Genomic DNA, 21367 nt, shown 5'->3' on the forward strand with positions numbered 1-21367 from the left:
GATGGAGAGACCATCCAGCACTAGCTCCAGAGCTGCTGTCCCTCAGCACAGCTCCATGGAACTCAAAGGAGCGACACCAGTTTCCAAGAGCTGAGGAGCAGACCCCCAAGGCTTTGGGATGGTTCTCTCATCCTCTCGTTATCATTTCCCCTTTCTCTATTCCTATACCCCACAGCCTGTGCAATCTCCAGGTCTCTCTTCAAGGAGGGTCGTGGAACCACTGCTGGGGGGGGGGGGGGTTTGCACCTGAATATAATGTTCTTTATTGAAAATAACTGGACCTACCTTCCAAAGCAGGTGAAAGGTGCTAGGCTAATTGATTACTTGACTAATAGACTAATTGCTACAACAGGCCCCATCTGTGATGGGTCTGCAGCTGGGCCCCAATATCCTGGGCATGGTTGTTGCATTGCACCTGTTTCTGTCTCTCTCCCCTTCCCTTTTTCAGTCCATTTCCTTTGGTTTCATTTCTCTGTTCTAATGTTGTGATTTTCCTCTCCATTTTTCCATCCTTATTCTCTCTTCTTCGTGTCCCTTTTTCACCCCTTCTATACCTCCCCATGGACCCCCATCAACACTCCCCAGCCTCTTCCTCTTAGCTATTTCCCTCTCTCCCCACCCCCACCCCCTTCTTTCCCTCCACTCCCACAGTGCAGAGCAGACGGCCTGCTGGGAAACTCCTCTGACAGCCCCATAGAGACCCTGGAGTTACTGGAGCCAATGTTCCGTGGCAGGGAGAAGGGGGGCAAGAGGCTGGAAAACTCAAGAGGCTTCTCCATCAGTGCAAACGCAGCCTGAGACCAGAGGAAAAAGGGAAGGAAATACGTGGTTCTACTGAACAAACCATGCTCTAAAGACCAACCAGCGCAAGAGCAGCTCAAGCACTGCAAAAGCATCTGATTTCACTTTGCCCGTGAACCACACTATCCCCAGGGCATTAGCTCTGGCATTCCCGCCTGCCTGAGCTACATGAAGGGGTCCTTGTCCACCCACTGCCCAACATAAGAACCTGACTCTTAAGTGGAGCATCAGCCAGACAAACTCTGCAGAGCCTCCCCGAGTTTCTTGAGAGCTTATATTTAAATCCCGGTCAGTATAGTCGCTGGTGATCCCTGGTGGTTCCAACGTGGAGTACAGGAGCTGGGCGATGGGGTTGATGGACTTTTGCCCTATAAGAAATAGTCAACACATCAGATTTGGTATAAATTTAAATAAGGGAAAACCTGAGTTCTGTAACGGTTTCTCCAGAAGGATTCTCTGCCCAGGCTCTCTCAGGTTTACTCCCCTGGATAAAGCTGGACCTTATGATGAAATTATATGAAATTAAAGCTTGTCATTAAAACAGGCTGAGAAATAACCCAGAGGCCGACAGACGTTACTGCACGAGCACCACAACGGTCTGTACACGTGGGCAGGAGAGAGGCAAGTTCCTCTGATTGTTATGCCCGACTTGAAAGAGGGATGCAAAGATGATTCCAATGTGCTGCTGGGGTCACAGATGATGCCACCAGGATGGAGACCTGCATGAGGGACTTTGCCCAGGAATACTCAGGCTGGAATTTACAGGGTTACAGCTATCGAAAGGTTTCAGAGTAACAGCCGTGTTAGTCTGTATTCGCAAAAAGAAAAGGAGTACTTGTGGCACCTTAGAGACTAACCAATTTATTTGAGCATAAGCTTTCGTGAGCTACAGCTCACTTCATCGGATCTGATGAAGTGAGCTGTAGCTCACGAAAGCTTATGCTCAAATAAATTGGTTAGTCTCTAAGGAGCCACAAGTCCTCCTTTTTTTTTTTTCCCCCAAAAACAGACATCCTTCTCTGAAAATCAGCTCCAGGGCAGCATGGCTGTATGTTCCGAAACCTTTAACCAGCACATCGAGGGAACTAACTGACAAGCACAGTGCTGACATGCTTTAATGGACATTTAATTTAAAGCATCTGTCCCCTGGTAGAGGGAATTGCCAATTGCTTAGAGCAGGGACTTGCATCAAGGTCCCCACCTTGTATTCTTGCTTCTGTCAATGATTCACACTCACTTTTTTCAAGTCACTTAAGCTTTTTGTGCCTTGATTTGCCCAGCTCTCTGCAAAGCTGGAAGAGTGCCAGCCTGCTTCATATTTTGTAACGAACACATGAATGTTTGTGAAGCACTTGGAGAGTTGTGAACGAAAGGTGCTGTAACAGTACAGATAGCAACAAGGTCGTTTACTCTGCCATTTCACAAATAAATTGTTCCCTTAATAAACATTTTATTTGTTTTTGGAATAATTTCCCATTTTGGCCATTGTACCTTTCTTACCACAAATACAGCACAGACTTACCACAGTGAGAGCACAGCCCAATTGTTAGTTCATTTAATTATTTGCCATTTTTGATCCAGACCTCAGGAACCAACTTGTTCTTACGGAAACAATGTAACCCCAACTTACGCACCACGGAACGCTCTCAAATTAGTTGGGAGAATCATAGAATCATAGAATATCAGGGTTGGAAGGGACCCCTGAAGGTCATCTAGTCCAACCCCCTGCTTGAAGCAGGACCAATTCCCAGTTAAATCATCCCAGCCAGGGCTTTGTCAAGCCTGACCTTAAAAACCTCTAAGGAAGGAGATTCTACCACCTCCCTAGGTAACGCATTCCAGTGTTTCACCACCCTCCTAGTGAAAAAGTTTTTCCTAATATCCAATCTAAACCTCCCCCACTGCAACTTGAGACCATTACTCCTCGTTCTGTCATCTGCTACCATTGAGAACAGTCTAGAGCCATCCTCTTTGGAACCCCCTTTCAGGTAGTTGAAAGCAGCTAACAAATCCCCCCTCATTCTTCTCTTCTGCAGGCTAAACAATCCCAGCTCCCTCAGCCTCTCCTCATAAGTCATGTGTTCTAGACCCCTAATCATTTTTGTTGCCCTTCGCTGGACTTTCTCCAATTTATCCACATCCTTCTTGTAGTGTGGGGCCCAAAACTGGACACAGTACTCCAGATGAGGCCTCACCAATGTCGAATAGGGGGGAACAACTTCATAGAACTTCATGTTGGGTGTACCTCGGACAGCCCCAGTTCCAGATATTGCACATACACTATATTGGTCACTGAAGAAGACCCTTGTGTTGAAACTCAGAATTAGATATTGACTCCTCTATATGTTTGTAACAGTCATGTGGCTTTGCCCCGAACAGCAGTAACAAGTGACTTACTTCTGTTGGAGAGAGAGAGAAACTTTCGAGCTACACAGAGCTCTTCTTCAGATCTGAAGAGCTCTATGGAGGCTCAAAATGTCTCTCTCACCAACAGAAGTTGGTCCAACAAAGGAGATTCCCTCCCACACCTTGTCTCTCTAATGTCCTGGGACCAACATGGCTACAACCACCCTGCACATGTCCAGGCAATGCTGATGAAGACGAGCTGTACGGTACTCAGGTTGGATGCTGGATCAAACTGCTGTTTTGTACTGAGGTTGCAGCTGCTACCAAATATGGAAGAGTAGATTCATCTCAAACAGTAATGCTGCCTTCAGGCCTTGGAACCCATGGAAAGGATGTTCACGGCTTCCCTTCAGGATTTCACAAAACCAAGTGAATTCCTCATGCCAGACCCCGTGGGGAGCTGTGTTCTTTAACTAAACATCTTCTTGTATAACCTTCATCAGATCAAACAGTACCAGGGTGAGGACAGAGCACCAACCTATTTCCTTTGGTATGTCAAAGGCAAAGATACGTTAATGCAAACAGGATTAACTCCTCCTTACAAACCGCAGAAGACACAGACATACTTGCTAAAAGCAGATTGAAAAGCCTGAACTTCTCATGTTCTACTGGAGGTATTTACTTTCCCCTCTCCTCCCCATTGACGAAATCCTTGCTGCCAGCCCATGGGCAGCAATAACGCACCCAGTCGCCCGGCTGGCAAAGTTATAGACTTTGCTCCGTTTCGTAACCCTTAGATAGCAGAGCTCAGTCGCCCTATAAAATCTGTACTGTCCCCACAGAACAGTTGCCAGATAGAAACCAGCGGAGATCCAGCCGCCGCTCTGCCACCTGAGCACTGCAGCCATTAGTGAGCTCTGTACCTAGGAGCTGAAATGGACCATAAAAAGCAGAAAATTGGAATCGTTAATATGGCTGTCACACAAGGTCAGAAGGGGAGCACGAAGCAGGACAGGAGAGCAGCAGAGAGCACCAAATAAGGCCTTTTCTACCCCAGAACGTTACCCTGGTTTAACTAACGGTGTGATTTTAAATCTATGTAGTTAAACCAGAGCAAAAACCTGTATGGACACACTTATTCTGGTTTGGCTAAACTAAACTGAAACATGCCACTCTAAGCCCAGCTGAGAATGTCCACACAGGGGTTTGCATCAGTTTGATTAAACTGATTTCGAAACCAATTTAAATTAGGGTTTGGCTACTAGGAAACTGGCACCAAAATAACTACATGGGCTGTAATTCACACCTTTCATTATTTCAGTGCAAGTCTGTGTCTCATCGCTTATTTCAGTAACTATTTGACTGACAAATTACATCAGTCTACTAATGTTAGAGCAAAATAGAGGGGGGGCATTATTTTGAAAATATTCATGTCATTATTTCAGTTCCAGTTTTCATACAGGCAAAAAGCCTTTAACCTAGTACAACTGCCTCCCATAGACAGGACTTAACTCACCCAGTGCAACAGCGATGCAGGAACCAGGTGGCTTGGCAGTCTGGGAAAGGCAGGATCCAGGAGAGTAAGAACGTACCTGAAGGGAGGCAAGCGGAATGAGATTAGGACATCATGTTGTGGCCCTGTTGCACCCGGTAGAATGGCCTGAGACAGATAGGGACAGGTGGGTAGCCACAGCCATCACTGAAGAACGGAAGGAGTGGGGGGGTGTATTTGTACTTTTAAAACAAAAAATTCTGTTTCTCTGGGTTTCTACTCCTGTGACCCTCTTGAAACACGAGCTGCCCCCTCTTTAGCAACATGGGCACTGCTCCTTTCAACCCCTAGGGTTATAGAGACAGAGAGAGAAAGGACCCCATAGAACAAGGGGTTCCCCATACCCCTCTCACCTCTCCAGCAAGCCCCCTGAACCTCATCTGGCTCCCTGCTTTTAGAAACAAACGTCCCATGTTAATTCAGTTGCTCTTGCCTCTTCCAGATCCGGTCCAGTGGGAGATTTCTCAGTTGTGCAGATCCTTTCCATTTCTCTGGTGCTGCTGCCCTTGCATACGAAAGAGTCATTGAGCCCACAGTGCTCCTGACCTTAAGACGATCAGATACCAACAGAAGTAACCCACATCAGAGCTCAATTATGGTGCAGCCCAATTCTGGCCCTAATTCTGCAGGCTGCTTTGAAATCGGTTGTTCAAGAACATATTTCACTTCTAAAATTATTCAGAAATTGCAGAGAGATTCAGAAAAATCCCCAACAAAATGGCGTGGGGCCCATAGTCAGAGAGCCATCTGAAGCTGTGTCACTCTGGTCCATTTCCTCATTCCAAAGTCGGTTTGTTTAGGTATAGAAGATAAGCATGGTCCATATCAGCATCAGAGAAACAAACTGCAAAGGGTCTGGGGCCAGCAACTGGCACATAAGAACATTAAAGGCCAGAATAAGCCATACAGGCTTTTGTAAACTTGGATATTGGACTCATCCTACACTTGGTGTGACTCCTCACCTTACCCCTCTCCCAATCTCTGCTCAGCTGTCACTTGGGTGCATTGAACAAGGTGGTTTCTACTGCTCGGTTGCTATTTGTCCTCTATCTGTATCAACAGTTTGGAAAAAAGAAACCTGCCTGGCCAGATCTCATTCCCTTTTGGTTTTACAATGTCCGTGCGCGTCCAGTGCTGTGGCCATCACATGAAAGGTCAAAGGAAAATATGGCAGGGGAGGGACCAGGCTTGGTTCTGACCTCAGATAGAGTTCTTGGGGGTGTCCAGTTGCAGAAGTGTTACAGTTTCATAGATTACAAAGTCAGAAGGGGCGACTGGGATCAGCTAACTTTGACCTCCTGCCTAGCTCCAGCCATCAAATGGCCCCGAGTTTATTCCTCTTTTAACTAGAGCAGGTTGCGTAGAAAAACACGCAATCTGGATTTTAAATGTCCAGTGCGGGAGACGCCATCACAACCCATGGTGAGTCGTTCCAATGGTTAATCATCTTTCTTGTTAAAAGCTGGCACCTTCTTTCTAGTCTGAATGTGTCCAGCATCCACTTCCAGCCATTGATCTTTTTATGCCTCATTCTGCAAGATGGAAGAGCCCTCAAGTATCAAATTATGTTCCTCATGTAGACATATCGACTGTCATCAAGTCACCCCGTAACCTTCTCCGTCAAGCTAAACAGACTGAGCTTCACTACAAGGCATGTTTTCAATGCTTTAAATCATTTTCAGTTGGATATTGTGATCCCAATCCGCTGACACAATCACCAATTAGCCAAGACCAGCTTTTCATCCCAGGGGCCCAGCTCCGCATGCTTGTGGGTTGGTTTGTGTTTTTACACACACTAAGCTGGCTGCTCCTGTAAAAGGGGGTCCTGCGCCTATTGGTGCATGGAGCTAACGGTGTATCTGAGTAAACAGACGGGCATGACCTGCTCACAGAAATGCAGCTTTGCACGTGCACGCTGGTGGCTTGCCCACTTTGGCCGGAGAGCTCTAACCTGCATGCAAATGAAGGCCTCTGAATCGGATGCTGGCTCATCATGTAGCTCCCAAGGTGCAAGCAACACATGCAGGTGGATCTCAGCTCCAACGCAACCCTCCAGCCATGCTGATGTGATGCTACTTGCAACCACTGGCAAAGTTTCTAGGAGTCTACGGCCATTTTGTAATTCAGCAAGACTTGATAGTCTCTGCCATAATGCTAGTTGATGCCTAGCTTGGACACATAGCAAGGCAAAAGGCAAAGCCTCATGGGCCGTGCATTAATTAGCGCTGCTGTAGAATCCAAAGTGCCCTATTGCATTGTGACGATAGGTATTTAGAAATATATGTTTGATGTTTTACTAATGGTGAGTCTCCTCTGTCACTCTCCAGTGTAACGCCATCACTACCAACCAGTGTAGCAAAGGAGAGAACCAGGCCAAGAACATATCTAAAGATTCTTACCCTCACCCTTTTCTATACTTCGGGCTAGAAGGGACCTCAAGAGGTCGTCTAGCCCAGCCCGCTACTCTAAGGCAGGATTAAGTAAACCTAGACCAGCCCCGACAGATGTTTGTCTAACCTGCTCTTAAAAGCCTCCAATGACGGGGATTCCACTCACCTGCTCCAGAGCTTAACTAGCCCTAGAGTTAGAAAGGATTTCCCAATACCTACCATGCCTCTTCCTTGCTGCAAAATAAGTTGATTGCTTTGTGTCCTACCCCCAGACATGGAGAACAAAGATCTCCATCCTCTTTGTAACAAACATTTATATTTGAAGACTTGTGTCCTCCCTCCGTTTTTTCTTCTCTAGACCAAACATGCCCGGTTCTTTCAACCTTTCCTCACAGCTCATGTTTTCTAACTTCATATTCTCCTTGCTCTCCTCTGGACTCACTCTAACTTGTCCACATCTTTCTTAAAAGGTGGTGCCCCAAACTGGACACGGTTCTTTAGCTGAGGCCTCCCCAGTGCCAAGTAGAGCAGAACAATTACCTGACGTATCTTACGTGTGACACTCATGTTAACACATCCCAGTGTGACATTTACCTTTTTTGCAACAGCATCACGTTGTTGACTCATATTCAATTTGTGATCCTCTAACCCCCAGATCCTTGTCAGCTGTATTACCACCCAGCCAGTCCCTAATATAGAGCTGTGCATGTGATATTTCCTTTCTAAATGTCATATTTTGTGCTTGTCTTTATTGAATTTCATCTTATTGATTTCAGACCAATTCTCCAATTTATCAAGGTCATTTTGAATTCTAATCCTGTCCTCCAAAACTTGCAACCCCTCCCAGCTTGGTGTCATCTGCAAATTTTAGAAGTGTAGCCTCCACTCCATCATCCAAGTCGTCAGTGAAAATATTGACTAGTCCTGGAGCCAGGACAGACCCCTGTGGGACCCCACTTGCTATGTCCTCCCAGGTTCACAGCAAAGCATTGAGAATTATTCTGAGTATGGTTTTTCAATCAGTTGCGCACCCACCGTAGAGTAATTTCACACAAGCCACATTTTCTTAGTTTGCTTACGAGAATGTCCTGTGAGACTGTGTCAAAAGCCTCACTAAAGGCCAGACTGGGGGAGGGAGCAGTAGATGTGATCCATCTGCTAGGCTGGTTACCCTGTCAAAGAGGGAAACTAGGTTACTTTGGCGTGATTTGTTCTTTGACAAATCCATGTTGGCTGTTCCTTATAACCCTGCTGTCCTCTAGGTCCCTACAAATTGTTATTTTATCATTTATTCCAGCATCTTTCCACATACTGAAGTTACACTGACTGATCTATAGTTCCCCAGATTCTTCCTTTTCCTTTTAATGATGGGGGCTATCGTTTACCTTTCTCCTGTCCTCCCCCCATGAGTTCTCAAGAGAATTGCTAATGGTTCTGAGATTGCTTCAGCTAGTTCCTTAAGTACCCATGAGTCAATGTTCTCAGAATTTCTCCAATTTACTGTAACTTCCTTTCCCTTCTGTGTAGCCAAGAACAGAATTTGGTCTCACTATAACGTGACCAGATAGTAAGTGTGAACAATCAGGACAGGAGGTGGGGGGTAATTGGTGACAATATGAGACAAAGCCCCGAATATCGGGATTGTCCCTATAAAATCGGGACATCTGGTCACCCTATCTCACTAACACGGCCAAAGTCTGATTCTCCTCTCACTTCCCGGGTGTAACTCCATTGGCTTTGGCGAGGTTAGTGCCAATGTACCCTCGTGTGAGAGGAGAATCGGGCCCCCAGGTTCATTTTAACCAGTCGGATCTCTTGTTTTTAAAGCAAAATGTCCTGAGTTCAATTCCCTTTTCACAATGATGGAGTCCAGGACATTTTAGTCTGTGCAGGCATAGAACTTGGTGTGCATGAGTCACCCTCCAGTGGAGAAGAATGGCCTACCAATCCTCTAGTAGTCGCTCACTCTGTTTCAGATTTCAGAAACCAGCACTCTCTTGGTGGCCTTTGAAATGTAGCGGGTCATGGATTAACATTTGGTCAGGTAAAGATGCAAGCTGCTACATTGTTACAGATCGGAACAAACGGTCCTATGGAAGTTTTCTGGTGAGCAACTTCTCAAAGATCTGTGTGTTAATCACCAAAAGTGAACTCAATCTGCAGTGGGAAACTGAACACAGGGAGCTCTCTGGGAAATATACAAAAGAGAAGCACAATCTGGAGTGCTGAAAAAGTAGAAATGTTTATTAAAAGAGTAACAAAAAGGGAAGCACACCCCTGCCTACCCATAATCCCCTGCTTGGCACAGGAAACTCTCCTGACCCTGAGATGGTGAGGTTTACTTAACAGTCTCTAACAAGTTCACTTGTTCATTATACTAAATCTACCATATTTTCCCATGTAAAACTCAGAATCACCTGGTACACTGTCCCCCCAGGGGCCCCCCCACAGAGCTTAGCCATTCAGCTACATACCTAACCTCACATGCGGTACACAAACTGTGCTAATTCATCTAGTTAGTGGCACGCACTGTTCTCAGCTGGTGTTTGACCGTGCAATCCTAGTACTTACATGTGCAAATTAGGCCTAAACTACCTGAAAATCTGACTCGGCCTTGAATCAAGTTAGAGAAAGGAATATAGGACAATATCAGTCTAGCTGGTTCATTCTTGTAGGTCTTTCGGGCTCTCTTTCTGCTGCCAGCGGTGTCACCACAAAGACCTCAGCATGCTTTGGGCTTTCCAGGCTCACACACGCACCACAACCAGGCCCTGAGGAAGTTTAAAGAGTGACAAGTTTAACTTACTTCCTTACCCCAAAGGATGGGGCATTTCATTCAGTCTGTCCCATTAGCAGCTGAGGGGCTGTAGGGGTCTGGAGTGTCCCTGGAAGCGCCTGGTAAAAATTCTGGCACCAAACTCAAAGGAAGGCTGTGGAGCAATTTCCCTGCCTCTGCTAGAGACTGGAAACTCCCCTCTCTGGGTCCTGATCAATAATCCCTGCCAGAGGTCAGTTATTTTAAGGTCTCATAAAAATGTATGCGGAGTGTAACTTCCCCACCCGCCCCTCCTCCATTACCAGCAGAACGCTGAGCCGTGCTCTCCAGACGCTGTCAAAAGCACAAACGCCCCCAGCAAAGCGCAGCTGAGTGCGTCTGTGATTGCCACCTCCCCCGGCCTCAAAATGATGAGACAGCCGCATTGTCCTCAGCAGACAAGAAATGGCAGACCCTTGGGGCCGTTCCTCTCTGCAGGTGCAGCCACCCCTGCCGGGCCAGCAGGAGAGGGGACCGTCTTTGTGACAGCCCCTTGCTAAGGCATTGGAAGCACACCCCTGAGCCTGTCCTTCGGTAAGCAGGCTCTTTGCTAAAGAAATCAAAGATTGCAGCAAGGAGGGGCGAGAGGCTGCGACACGCAAAGATGTGACGCCACTGGGGCAAGGGGCAACTGTGGAATCGTCGTGGTTTGAGGGCACAATTGTGCATGGCCATTGCACCAGCACAGGGAGGGTAATGACTCCCCCTACCCTGGTGCATCCCATGTATGGAGGTGTCACAAGCCAGTCCCTGTGCTCCAGGACTGCTTCCTCCAGCAGAGGCAGGGCCGAAGGGGTTTTGCAGGCTGTGCACCCTTCCTGCACACTGAGCTGCTCCAGGAAGCAAAGCTGGCCCCTGAGGTACAATCCCTACAATGCAGCCAGTGCCTTTAAAGGCACAATATAGTCTCCCAGAGAAGACGTGTCCCTGACTCTAAAGGAAGGGAACTTGGTGCAATACAAGACAACATATCTGGCTCTACAAAAGGCAAACTCCCTGCCCAGCGACAAACTTCAGGAGTGAGTTGCTCCAAGCACACAGATGGGAGAGGCAGCAGCAGGGCAGATGGAAATAGCCCTTCTGAATTCCTACCTCCACAATCTGAACAGCATTAATCAGCTTAATGCCCAGCACGTTTGGCAGTGGGAGTCCGACAGTCAGAGCCTCTGGAAGAGACAACAAGTACGTTTATTTCACCCAGCTGGAAGGAAGTTGGCTGCACAGTTCTATGCACCTGCTGAATTCTCACTGAAGACATGAGTTTACCCATCAGACTAGCACAGAGTTTTCAAGGAGGGAAGGCTGGGGGACCGGAGTTGAGTCTCATCAAATACAGACAGCTCCTGAAACTTTGCAATGCATCTGTTTTCATTTCTGAGGTTCTTTGTTGTTAATTGTTGCAAGGAACACAAGCATCTGAGCCGGGGCCAGGTGCTTTAGGAATAGAGGGCTAGATAACAGCTTCTAGACACAGCGCTGGGAATTTCACCACCCCCCGGGCAGCACTGAAAGGCCATTCGCTAGCTATGCTGAGGAAGGAGTAACATTTGACTCCCCTTCAAGAGGTGCAGCAGACTCCCCCTCATGCACTCAGCCAGCCAGTCCTGTTAGCTGCAAATCTGGGAGTTGGGGGGAGCCCTGGCTCCCCCCACTGCCCCCTGCCATTCTGGCGAGAGGTTCCCCTGGGGGATAGGAGGGGGCACACCTTTGGAGTAGAGCATGCACTTCCCCAAGCATAGGAGCTGCAGCTCTGGGCCCCTGTATTCAGGCTGCTCAAGGAAAAGGGGGATTCAGGGGAATTCTCTCTCCCCCCCGGGCAGCTGCCTAAGCAGGGAAACCCAAAATTATCTAGCCCAAAATTATCACCATCACCAATAAGGCTTTAGCAAGACAACTGACAATTTGTCTACCAGGGCTCCGTAGCAGCTACCGGCAAGCTGCAGGTTTGGCTCCAGCCCCACTTCAACTCTTCCCATTCAAATTCCAAAAGTACCTAAATGTCACTGTGACTTTAAGAAGCCAGCAGAGATTTACCATCAAAGCAGCAGAGACGTTTGCTTTGGGACGTCCCTGGCCAATGTGAACTCTGAAGATAGCCCTGAGCTGGCCTTACCATTGATGAGCGGCACAAAAGTTTCCACCAAAAGTTCATTGATCAATGTCCCGAGACTAGAGACCTGAAACAAAGCATAGTGCTGCAGTGAGCTTCTGGCTGGCACGTGACAGCCAGGCACGCAGGCTGGGATTCAGCTGGCCCTGCAGCATGGGAGCAGAGCCTAATGCTTCATCTCCCAGCAATGCAGCTTATGGAGAGCAAACATTGCCCGTTTTCTTTGCCAAACCTTGGCATCCTCACTCAGATTTTCACGCCCTCCCTTCTCAGGCAAAGCTCCCGCTCAGTCAGTGGAAGCTTTGCCTGAGTCCGGAGTGAGGACTTCAGGGTTTGACCCTGTGTCACCTCATGGAGGCAGAAGGAGAATGACACAACTGAAGAACAACTTCAATCTACGAACTGTGGCAGCTAGTGATTAGGAATGTCAGCCAGCTGAGGCCATCACCACAGGCGGGAGAAAGCAATGTTTGTACCAACAGCAGCCTCCGGTGCTACAGATCTCCGCTTGTCTCCTCTCCCCACAGATATGGGGCACAGCAAGTGTTTGTTCGGACTGTGCTCTTTAGATATTTCTAGAAAAATGAACTTACGCTAACGATGCCGACGTCTGAAGATTCCAAGACTAGATCCGCACTGGGGAAAAGAACACAAGTGGTACCTTGTCAGCCAACAAATAGTCTGATTTGATCTTTTATCTTCCAGAGACAAAACGATTGGGTGAATATCTTTGGAGCAGTCACACACCCAGAGTACAGTGATAGAGAGAGAGAGAAACACACACACACACTCAAAATACAGTCACAAGTACACAGATATTTCAGCTTTTAAACCCTGAGCCAGATTTTTCATACTCTGATTCCTGACTTGAAACCCCTACATCCATATTCAAGTCCCTAACAAATAACTGCCTGGATTTCCTGAGCACCTGCAGCCCCTTGTCGAGTCCCTAGGCACCACGAGTGCTCAGCACTGCTGAAAAGCAGGCCAGCCCAAGGAAGTGTACTGTGCTGTGTGCTTGGTTCCCTCTTCCCTCTCCTGGAGACTGTGCTGCCGAGACTCACAAACAGCACACAGCGAGACCGGATACCTGGTCAGGGATACACTGAGCAGCAGCTTGCCTCCAGCCACAGAGACCTGGGCATTTAAAACAAGGTCCTGCAATGAGAGAGAGTCCGTCTGAAGAGCTGGTGCCAACTCCACTTGCAATTGCTTCAGTCAGCTGAGTGCAGAGCGTAACACTTTGAACTCTGGGCAGCCGTACTTACAGCCTTCAGGGCAAGGAGAGTGTGGATGGTTCCATCCGAATATTTCTCGAACACCTGAATCTTGACAGAGAGCTTGACGGTGGCTTTGTTGGCTTCCAGAGTGATGAGTGGGGGCCCGAGCACTGTTATTTTAATGTTCAGAGGAGATACCACAGAGCAGCTGGGACACTGTAGGGATCGGAGACACAGGGCTAGGCGTGAATGAACTGGATATTGCCTTCTATTAGCACAAGCCAGCTGGAACATCATGGTTTAACGCCCAGGGCCTAGCAGTTCATAACTAGACCCCCACCCAGCTCAGAATCCCAGTGTCAGGTCAGTGCAATTTCCAAACCTTGCAGGGATCCTGGGTTTGAATTCCCTGCACCTTGCAGAGGGAATAAAAGTTCTTCGGCAGGCTGCAGAGAGCTTTTGGGAAATGCAAATGAATGCCATTCAGGGCAGCTGCCATGCTTAATCTCTCAATACCAGAGGCTTAGTGTGGCCCGACAAAGGGGGAGTTGACCTCCTTGCAGGGTGACTGCCTGCCCACTGACTCCGCTATCCCGCCCCATTCCTGTGAGGTGCCTTAGATTGGGTAGCATAGGTCACCTCTCCCTACTCTTGAAAGCACCAATGCACGGAAGTGATTGCAGATCCTTCTAGAAGGGGCTGGGGGCAGTGAGGGCCCTGTGGCAGAAAGCCCGCCCTGAGGGATATCAGAATGGGGCAAGCCACCCAGGGGCGAGGGTGCAGAGCCAGACTAGGAGGCGGGAGCTGCACAGTAGTGAGCAGCTGTTTGGGCTGGCGAATGCAGGCGGACAGGAGATGTTGTTTCCCGATTTGCTCAGGGCAGCAGAGACCCAACAGCCAACCCCAACGTAAGAGAAGACTGGCTGCAATGCCAAGCCCTCACAGGAGGGCCATGCCTTGAGTATAGGCTGCAGGTGAGCCACTGCACTCCTCCCAGAGACAGCAGGACTGGAGAGAAGGGAAGAAAATCTGCTTGTGGCCGGCTGCTCCCCTCACACCTCCCGGGAGCAGGGCTTTAGGGAAAGAAGCCGGGACCATTTCAGCTTGAATTAGCCACAATGGACATACTGCGTGGCTGAGAGCAGGAGGCAGAAGGACCCCAGGGCGCTAGGATGAGTAGAGCTGACCTGGCATGCTAGGGCTCACCATGGTGCCTAGTGCAGAGAGACAGAGAGCTGATGGTGTTTACACGGGCACACCATGTAATGTGACACAAATACGTCACTCACCCCAGCAGGAATCAGAGCCGTGATGGCGTCCGTCAGCTGGGTGGCACCAGAGAACTGGGAAAACAGAACAACCTTCAGCTGAAAAGGCCAAGCTCGGGTGTTATGTGATTTAAATGGCAGATTCCACCCTCTCAGCAGTGACCGCTCACCCCATTTGCTTCCCAGAGCCACTTTGCACTTTCCAGCCGGTTTGCTCACAGCCTCTTGCCCAGGCCTGAAGTCCTAGCTCTGCAAAATTGCCACTGAATGTGCAGAAGTTTGGGACACGCAAGAAATGCTGGTCACACTCCTACGTGCTCCTAGCTTCCCCGGCCTGAGTGAACGTCTCTGCTGTTTCAGTGCTTTCCAAGCTGTTAAGCACAGCTCAGTGAGCTAGGGCAGGGGAATTAGGAACTGCCCAGAGCATCAGGAGATGGAACCAACGCTCCAAACAGGCGACCGTGTATTTCCTCCAGCCTGGATGGAAATACGCCGACACTCAGTACTCACCACGTCTGGTTTAGAAATAAAGGTCTGTGGCTGGATCCGGCCGAGGAGGGACAGCACGGCATTGAGGAAAGCCTGGCTCAGCCCCAGGTTCAGAACATTGCCCTGCAGGGGAGGCAGGGGGACGGGGACAGCGCTGCCAGGGAGGGAGATGTTGTCTCCTCCCACCTGCTGGATCACGGCCTGGAAATGGAGATGGTACCGAGTGAAACCATCAACTTAAAACCAGGAGACTCACCTGGAACTGCGAATCCGAGGCTGCTGCTGGGTTTACACCTTTCCCATTGCTCATCTGCTCTTGTTCTTATTTAAGAACATTTTGTTCTCTCAACCGTTCTCTTTACATTTAACTAAAAGTTAGTTTGCCAAACTCTAGGATGCACAATGAAGGTTTCTCTGTTTTATTAAGTAGGCCTGAAACCAACCCCTTAGCTCACTGCTGTGTCCCACCCCGTGGATTTCACTGCTTGGCAAATGAAAGGGTTTGGGTACGGAGAGCTGATGGGTGGAGCTGGCTGTTTACTGCCACGCTGCGTGCATGAGCATTCACACAAAGACTGAAGCACGGTCACTCATGCTGCCTTGACATTCCCTCTGCACGTTTTCATTCACACGTGCCTGGGACATACCTAACCCTGACTCAAATCTTTGCATATTGACATGCAAATAAAGAAACCCAGGCACGGATAGGAACATTTGTTGTTTGCTTTTTTATTACTTGCTGGTCTTCGTTATTTGTATTCATTATTGGCCATTTGTGTTTTGCTATTCATTGCTCCTTATTCTGTGCTCTCCTGTTTAACAAGTAAAAAGAAAAGGAGGACTTGTGGCACCTTAGAGACTAACAAATTTATTTGAGCGTAAGCTTTCGTGAGCTACAGCTCACTTCATCGGATGCATATGAAGTTGAGCTGTAGCTCACGAAAGCTCATGCTCAAATAAATTGGTTAGTCTCTAAGGTGCCACAAGTCCTCCTTTTCTTTTTGTCCTAAATGTGCGACTAGTATTTTAATATTAATGAGGTCAGCCGTACTCTAGGGTTATGCGGTGCAGGACGTTCCTCATTTATATTAACTGTATCAATGTCCCTGAAGGCAAACAGACTCCCCCTTAGCACAGTGATCAGAATAAAGAACACCAGAAACCAGTACAATGCAGTCTCAGGGTTTTGTTATCCAAAGTCAACACTTACATTTAAATCCAGTCCGACATAAAGGTCAGTTATCAGTGGAAGGCTGGCTAACTGATACTGGATGTTTCCTACGGCACCAAGTGGGACCAGCACTGCACGGAAACAGAGTCCATCACATCAAGAGAAAACAACAAGATAACCAGCTCCTTTTCTTCCCAAATTGCTCTGGGCTCAATGCTGAGACCGTTACTCATGCTGAGTAGCAAAGGGCATTGGCTTTGGTGGGACTGTTTCACAGAAGAAATGTCTGGCTGGAAGGGACCTCAGGAGGTCATCTAGTCCATGCCCCCATCTTGAGGCAGGACCAAATATACCTAGACCATCTCGGACAGGTGTCTGTTAGTCCAGCTTGTTCTTAAAAAGCATCCAGTGACGGGGATTCCACAACCTCCCTTAGTAACCTGTTCCCGGGCTTAACTATCCTTATAGTTACAAAGTTTTTCCTAATATCAAACCTAAATCTCCCTTGCTGTAGATTAAGCTGAGTAAGTGCTATTCAGGGCAAGCTAAGGATTCCCAAATTAGGCCTTCTATGATCTGAATCTTAGAATATATCCAAAAAGGCAACGAGCCAAATGCAGTGGTAATGTGTAAATAGCGTAAGTGGGGGTGAGAATAAAGACACCTAAAATGGTTTAACTTGCATACCAGGGGAGTGGAAGAGACGAGTGTAGTAGGAACAACAGCTGACATGAAGCTGGAAAAAGGGGAAGTTACAGCAAACTCTAATTTACCCCGTTTTCTAGCTTTGATTCCTTTACATTCGCCTAGAAACGCTAGCCCTACTTACTGATGTACAGTTTGATTGAAGGCTGGGCAGGAAATGGTTAAAAAACACCATTCCCATCTCGAATCGGGACTAAAAGTTGAAATCTCAAAAATTTTCACAAACTGACAGGGCAAAAAATTTTCGGTTCCAGTCAGTCAAAACCTTTTGATTTTGGCCTTTTCTTTTTTTAACCTTTGTGTGTGTGTGGGGGGGGATGAATTAAATTAAATTTCAAAACACAGTAATTTTGAACCAAAAACCAAAATGCTTCATTTCAAAAATGGCAAAATTGGATGCTCTGGCAATTTCAAAAAAAAATTCAAGTCAGGAAATTCATCAGAACTGGCTTGTTCCCATAAACAAATTCAAATAATCTTCATTTTCCATGAACACACATTTTGTTGAAAAATTCCTGACCAGCAAACCACCTTTGGCATCATCCCTGAATGTAACCTCTCACTCTCAGGGTGGGCCCGAGCCCACAGTGGTGTGGATCTCCCCCTGTGGAACTTGTAGGCTGAGAGCTTACGCTGACCCACAGAATGATGACTGCTCCATGTGCTGGGATTACTGGGAAAGGGGAGAAAGTGGGAAGGAAGCTTGTGCAAGATACGTACCATTCAGGGTGCCCAGCAGCTGCACGTTCACGAGCTTGGTGATGTTGCTGACTACAGGACACAACTGTAAAAAACAGCAAACACTCAGTACCTGACTATCTGTTAGCAAACCCACCAACTTCGTTGGGAGCCCTTGGGGAAAAGATGCTAATCAATGTAAGGGCAGCAGGGTCTGGGCTTCTGTGAGGAAACCCTCAGAACTATGGAGAACACTTTTGGCTGTTAATTTCCATCTCAGAGATTAGTAATTGTTCTCACACACACACACACCCAGAGGGGTGGGGCTCAGCAGCCACCAGGCTGCCTACCTGCCCTCCATACCTTTGCACAGGGTGGGACACTCAAAGAACAACAACAAAGAGAGGGAAAACGAGACAGGAAGAGAGCTGAAATTCCACATGCCCCTGTAACCAGTCAGTTCTGATTCTTCAGTGCCTGGGCTAGCAAACTTCACAATGAATCTAATAAAATAACAGTCCAGGCCATCCCTCATCTGCTTCTCAATGACCCTCTGGCAGGACCAGTCAGTCTTTGATCTCACCAGGCTAGGCAGAGTTGTCGTAAGGGTGCTAGACACTAATCCATTCACGGATACTGGCAGCAAACTGCAAGAGAAAGACAACCAAGTATGAAATCCAAAACAGGGCCAGGGTGGCTAAAAACACAAGTCTCAAGAGAGGTAACAAGAGACTAGAACCACCAAAGGTCCATAGTCTGAGGTAGTGTTAGCCGCCTTTAGTTTAGTTAAAGGGTTTTGGAAGTGACACAAAACCTCATGCTTCAGGTTTTAAACCCCACATCTGTTGCCATGGGGGGCCCCAAAATGGAAAATGTATTATTCACTCAGCCCTAGTGATGATCACTACAGAAGGTGGGAAAACCACTGGCACCTACCCTAAGAGGAGTCTGATGTCAAACGGACCAAGCAGGGATTGGCAGTCTTCAGTTACAACCTGGAAGACACCTGCTGAATAGTCTGTCACCCTGACTTTTGCGATAAGGTTCACGTCCACTGAAATATGGATCAGCCCAGATAGCCTAAAGAAACAAACTCAGGTTAAATAGAGCTCATCTCACAGCATGTTTCAATATGATACATCGAAGGGAGCTGTTTATAACCTCCAAAAGCAAGATATGATGTTCAGATTAAAATGAGTGAAATCTCACACCTTTCTCTATTGAAATTCACTGCAAACGCTATTAACTGACTTCTGTGCCTGCACCGTCGGCACTTTGCTGCATGTGGTGACCCTGTGAAAATCCATACGAGGTGTAACATTTCCTCGGTGCTGCGATGCACACGGACGTAGGGTTACTTTGCAATGAGGAAATTGCATAAACAACATGGTGCAGTGCAAAAATATCCACATCTCTGTATTCCTGAGGTGAAGTAACAAGAATAAACTGGTCAAAGTGGTTGCAGTAGGTTAATACACTGGCCTTTCATTTCTGAGCTTTGGGTTCAAATGTGACCATAAGGAAGTAATTTGCACTCCTTCCATAACTGTTTTTCCCCCCTCTTTACTGTTCTTTGAGTTTTGACCCCCGAGTTCTACAGACCTCGGGAGTAACAGAGATTTTCTATGGGAGGGAGGTTTCTGAATTGCAGTGTTTTGTGAAACAAAAGTTACAGTGAGCCAGATTATGCCCTCAGATGCAGGTTCATGGCAACCATTGCCTTCAGGGGGAGCCACCAACAGGTATCTGAGGACGGAAGAAAGCCCACTGCTTTTCCCAGCGCTAGTCAGGACTCCTCCAAAGAGCATCTGACCAACTTATCCATTCATCGTTTGGTTCTTTGTGCCAGCGAGAACAAACAGCTGCAGGTTGTCAAACCCTGTACTCACAACAAGTTGCCACTGATCTCCAGCTTAGTAGCAATGGTCAGTTGGCCCCCAATTCCAGGCAGCAGCGTCACCGACACCCTGGGCAGCTGGATGTTAACAACTTCTAGTCTGCAGAATGAAAGCAGAGGCCGTGAGAAATGGCTGAGCAGTTACACACATTCAGGAACTGAAATCCCAGATTAGCCCTCTGTGATCTGCACTTTAGAATTTACCCACAAAGGTCACGGGCCAAATGCAGTGGACACGTGTAAATTGGTGCACAGGGTGGGGAGGCGAAGGCAGTCTAATATGGTGGAAATAAAAATTGGGGTAGGGAAAAGCAGCTTTCCTGGCAGAGCTCTCACTTGTGGCAAGATGCCTTGTGTATGAGAGAAATGCTAGGAACAGACCCAGTCCTGACCAAAAAGCCAAAGTGGGGTCCTGGAGTGAGGTTGATCCAGGAAGTTGTATCTGCTTTTCATTCTGACCTATCATTGACCTTCCCCCTCACACACACGCAGAGCTGCACATCACACGCGTAGACACGCGTGCGCGCACACACATTAGTAATGGCTTCACAGCTATCATTCTGCTACTGAAAGTATAAACCGCACCCCCCAAGACTGTCACACTGTTGCCCAACTTGCCACTGTGAGCTGCAGCATGGGCATCTTGCCCGCAATGCACCACACACCCATCTTACCATCCCGTGGGAGAGCTGGAATGACAGCCTGTGGCATAACACCATAGCGACGGTCTACATTTAGACTGCGTTCAGTGGGGCAGTGACTGGTCCTTTTCCTTGCCTGTAAAGCACCTCGCGCACACAGTGCTGTGGCCCATCCAAACCATGGAAATTCTTTAGTGAACAAATCCGATCCTGGCCCCTGCACACATCAAACTAGGCATGCACTTGCGTGTGTCTACCTTTGGTATGGTACCCCAACACCCGCACATAGGTGTGTGTTTGAATTTGCACCTGCAAAACCTATTGGGGTCAATGTTCTTTGTCCCCAAAATCTGTTCTATTCTGACAAGCCAAAACCCTGGACGCAAAGAACAAGGATAACAACTTTTACAGTCTGGAAAGAGCAGTAGGTGTGGGATGTCCCAATGAGAGTTGCACCTACAGATGATGACAGAGCATCCTGAGGGTCAGATATGGGGAAGACTTGGACCCAAAGGTGAAGGAAGTTCAGAGAAAAGGCTAAAACTGCCTTCTTAAGTCATTCCAGTGACTTCAGCTGGTTGGGTCCCTTGATAACAATCAATGATTCTTCTATACAAGATGCAATCATAGACCACAAGAGATGAAGTCTGAGTTCACAACTGGCATCCGTCAGCACAGCACCAGCTGGGAATTTGGCACTGAGGGCCAGCTCCTCCCCTCAGTGCCAAATTTATACCATTTATATATGGTATAAATCAGCATAAGGATCCATGACAGGGACTCTAGACTGACCATATTCTTACTGATGGTAGCTTGTCCCTGCTTCTCCCCTTTGAAGTCAGTCATAAAGACCCCCATTGACTCCTGTGGGCTTTGGGTCAGGCCCTCAATGCAGAAGCTTCAGCATATTGTTCTCCGCTTACCCTGTGATGCTGATGAATGAACCGAGTAGGCCCCCTCTGCTCACGATGTTGGGGATCTGTATCGCCTGGAGATGCTTTTGGAGAAGCCCATCCTGAAGCAATGCACCTGAGACAACTGGAACACATCTTTCCATGAGACCAGAGATCCTTGAGAGTGACCCCTAGTTGAATGGAACTCACGGTGCGAGTGCTACATCAGTAATCCATATAACACCATACAAGGGGGAGCAATATTTTACAATATGGATTGAATTGAAACAGTCTTTGGCTTAGTAGCTCTGAAAGGTAACCATGAAGAGCATCCTCAGAGTGCTGTAGGGGAAACTGTGTTATAATTACAAGCTATCACTTCAGTGAGAGC

At 47.7% G+C, this 21367-nt stretch overlaps 1 protein-coding gene across 1 annotated transcript; it reads right to left on the reverse strand.

The window, feature by feature from the left end:
* Window positions 1-9430: 9430 nt before the first annotated feature.
* On the reverse strand, window positions 9431-21140 carry LOC311529413 (BPI fold-containing family B member 4-like; the record flags this gene model as incomplete). The annotated part of the gene is made up of 14 exons (XM_084645390.1): window positions 9431-9860; window positions 10997-11070; window positions 12018-12081; window positions 12608-12650; window positions 13105-13172; window positions 13283-13450; window positions 14524-14577; window positions 15013-15192; window positions 16202-16293; window positions 17588-17651; window positions 18129-18192; window positions 18482-18625; window positions 19435-19542; window positions 21007-21140. The coding sequence occupies 14 exons, from the start codon at window positions 21138-21140 to the stop codon at window positions 9837-9839; spliced, it is 1281 nt and encodes a 426-aa protein (XP_084501516.1). The 3' UTR covers window positions 9431-9836.
* Between the last annotated feature and the right edge of the window lie 227 nt (window positions 21141-21367).

The sequence above is a fragment of the Lepidochelys olivacea genome, assembly GCF_965140295.1.
Source record: "Lepidochelys olivacea isolate rLepOli2 genome assembly, chromosome: 13".
Lineage (NCBI taxonomy): Eukaryota > Metazoa > Chordata > Testudines > Cheloniidae > Lepidochelys > Lepidochelys olivacea.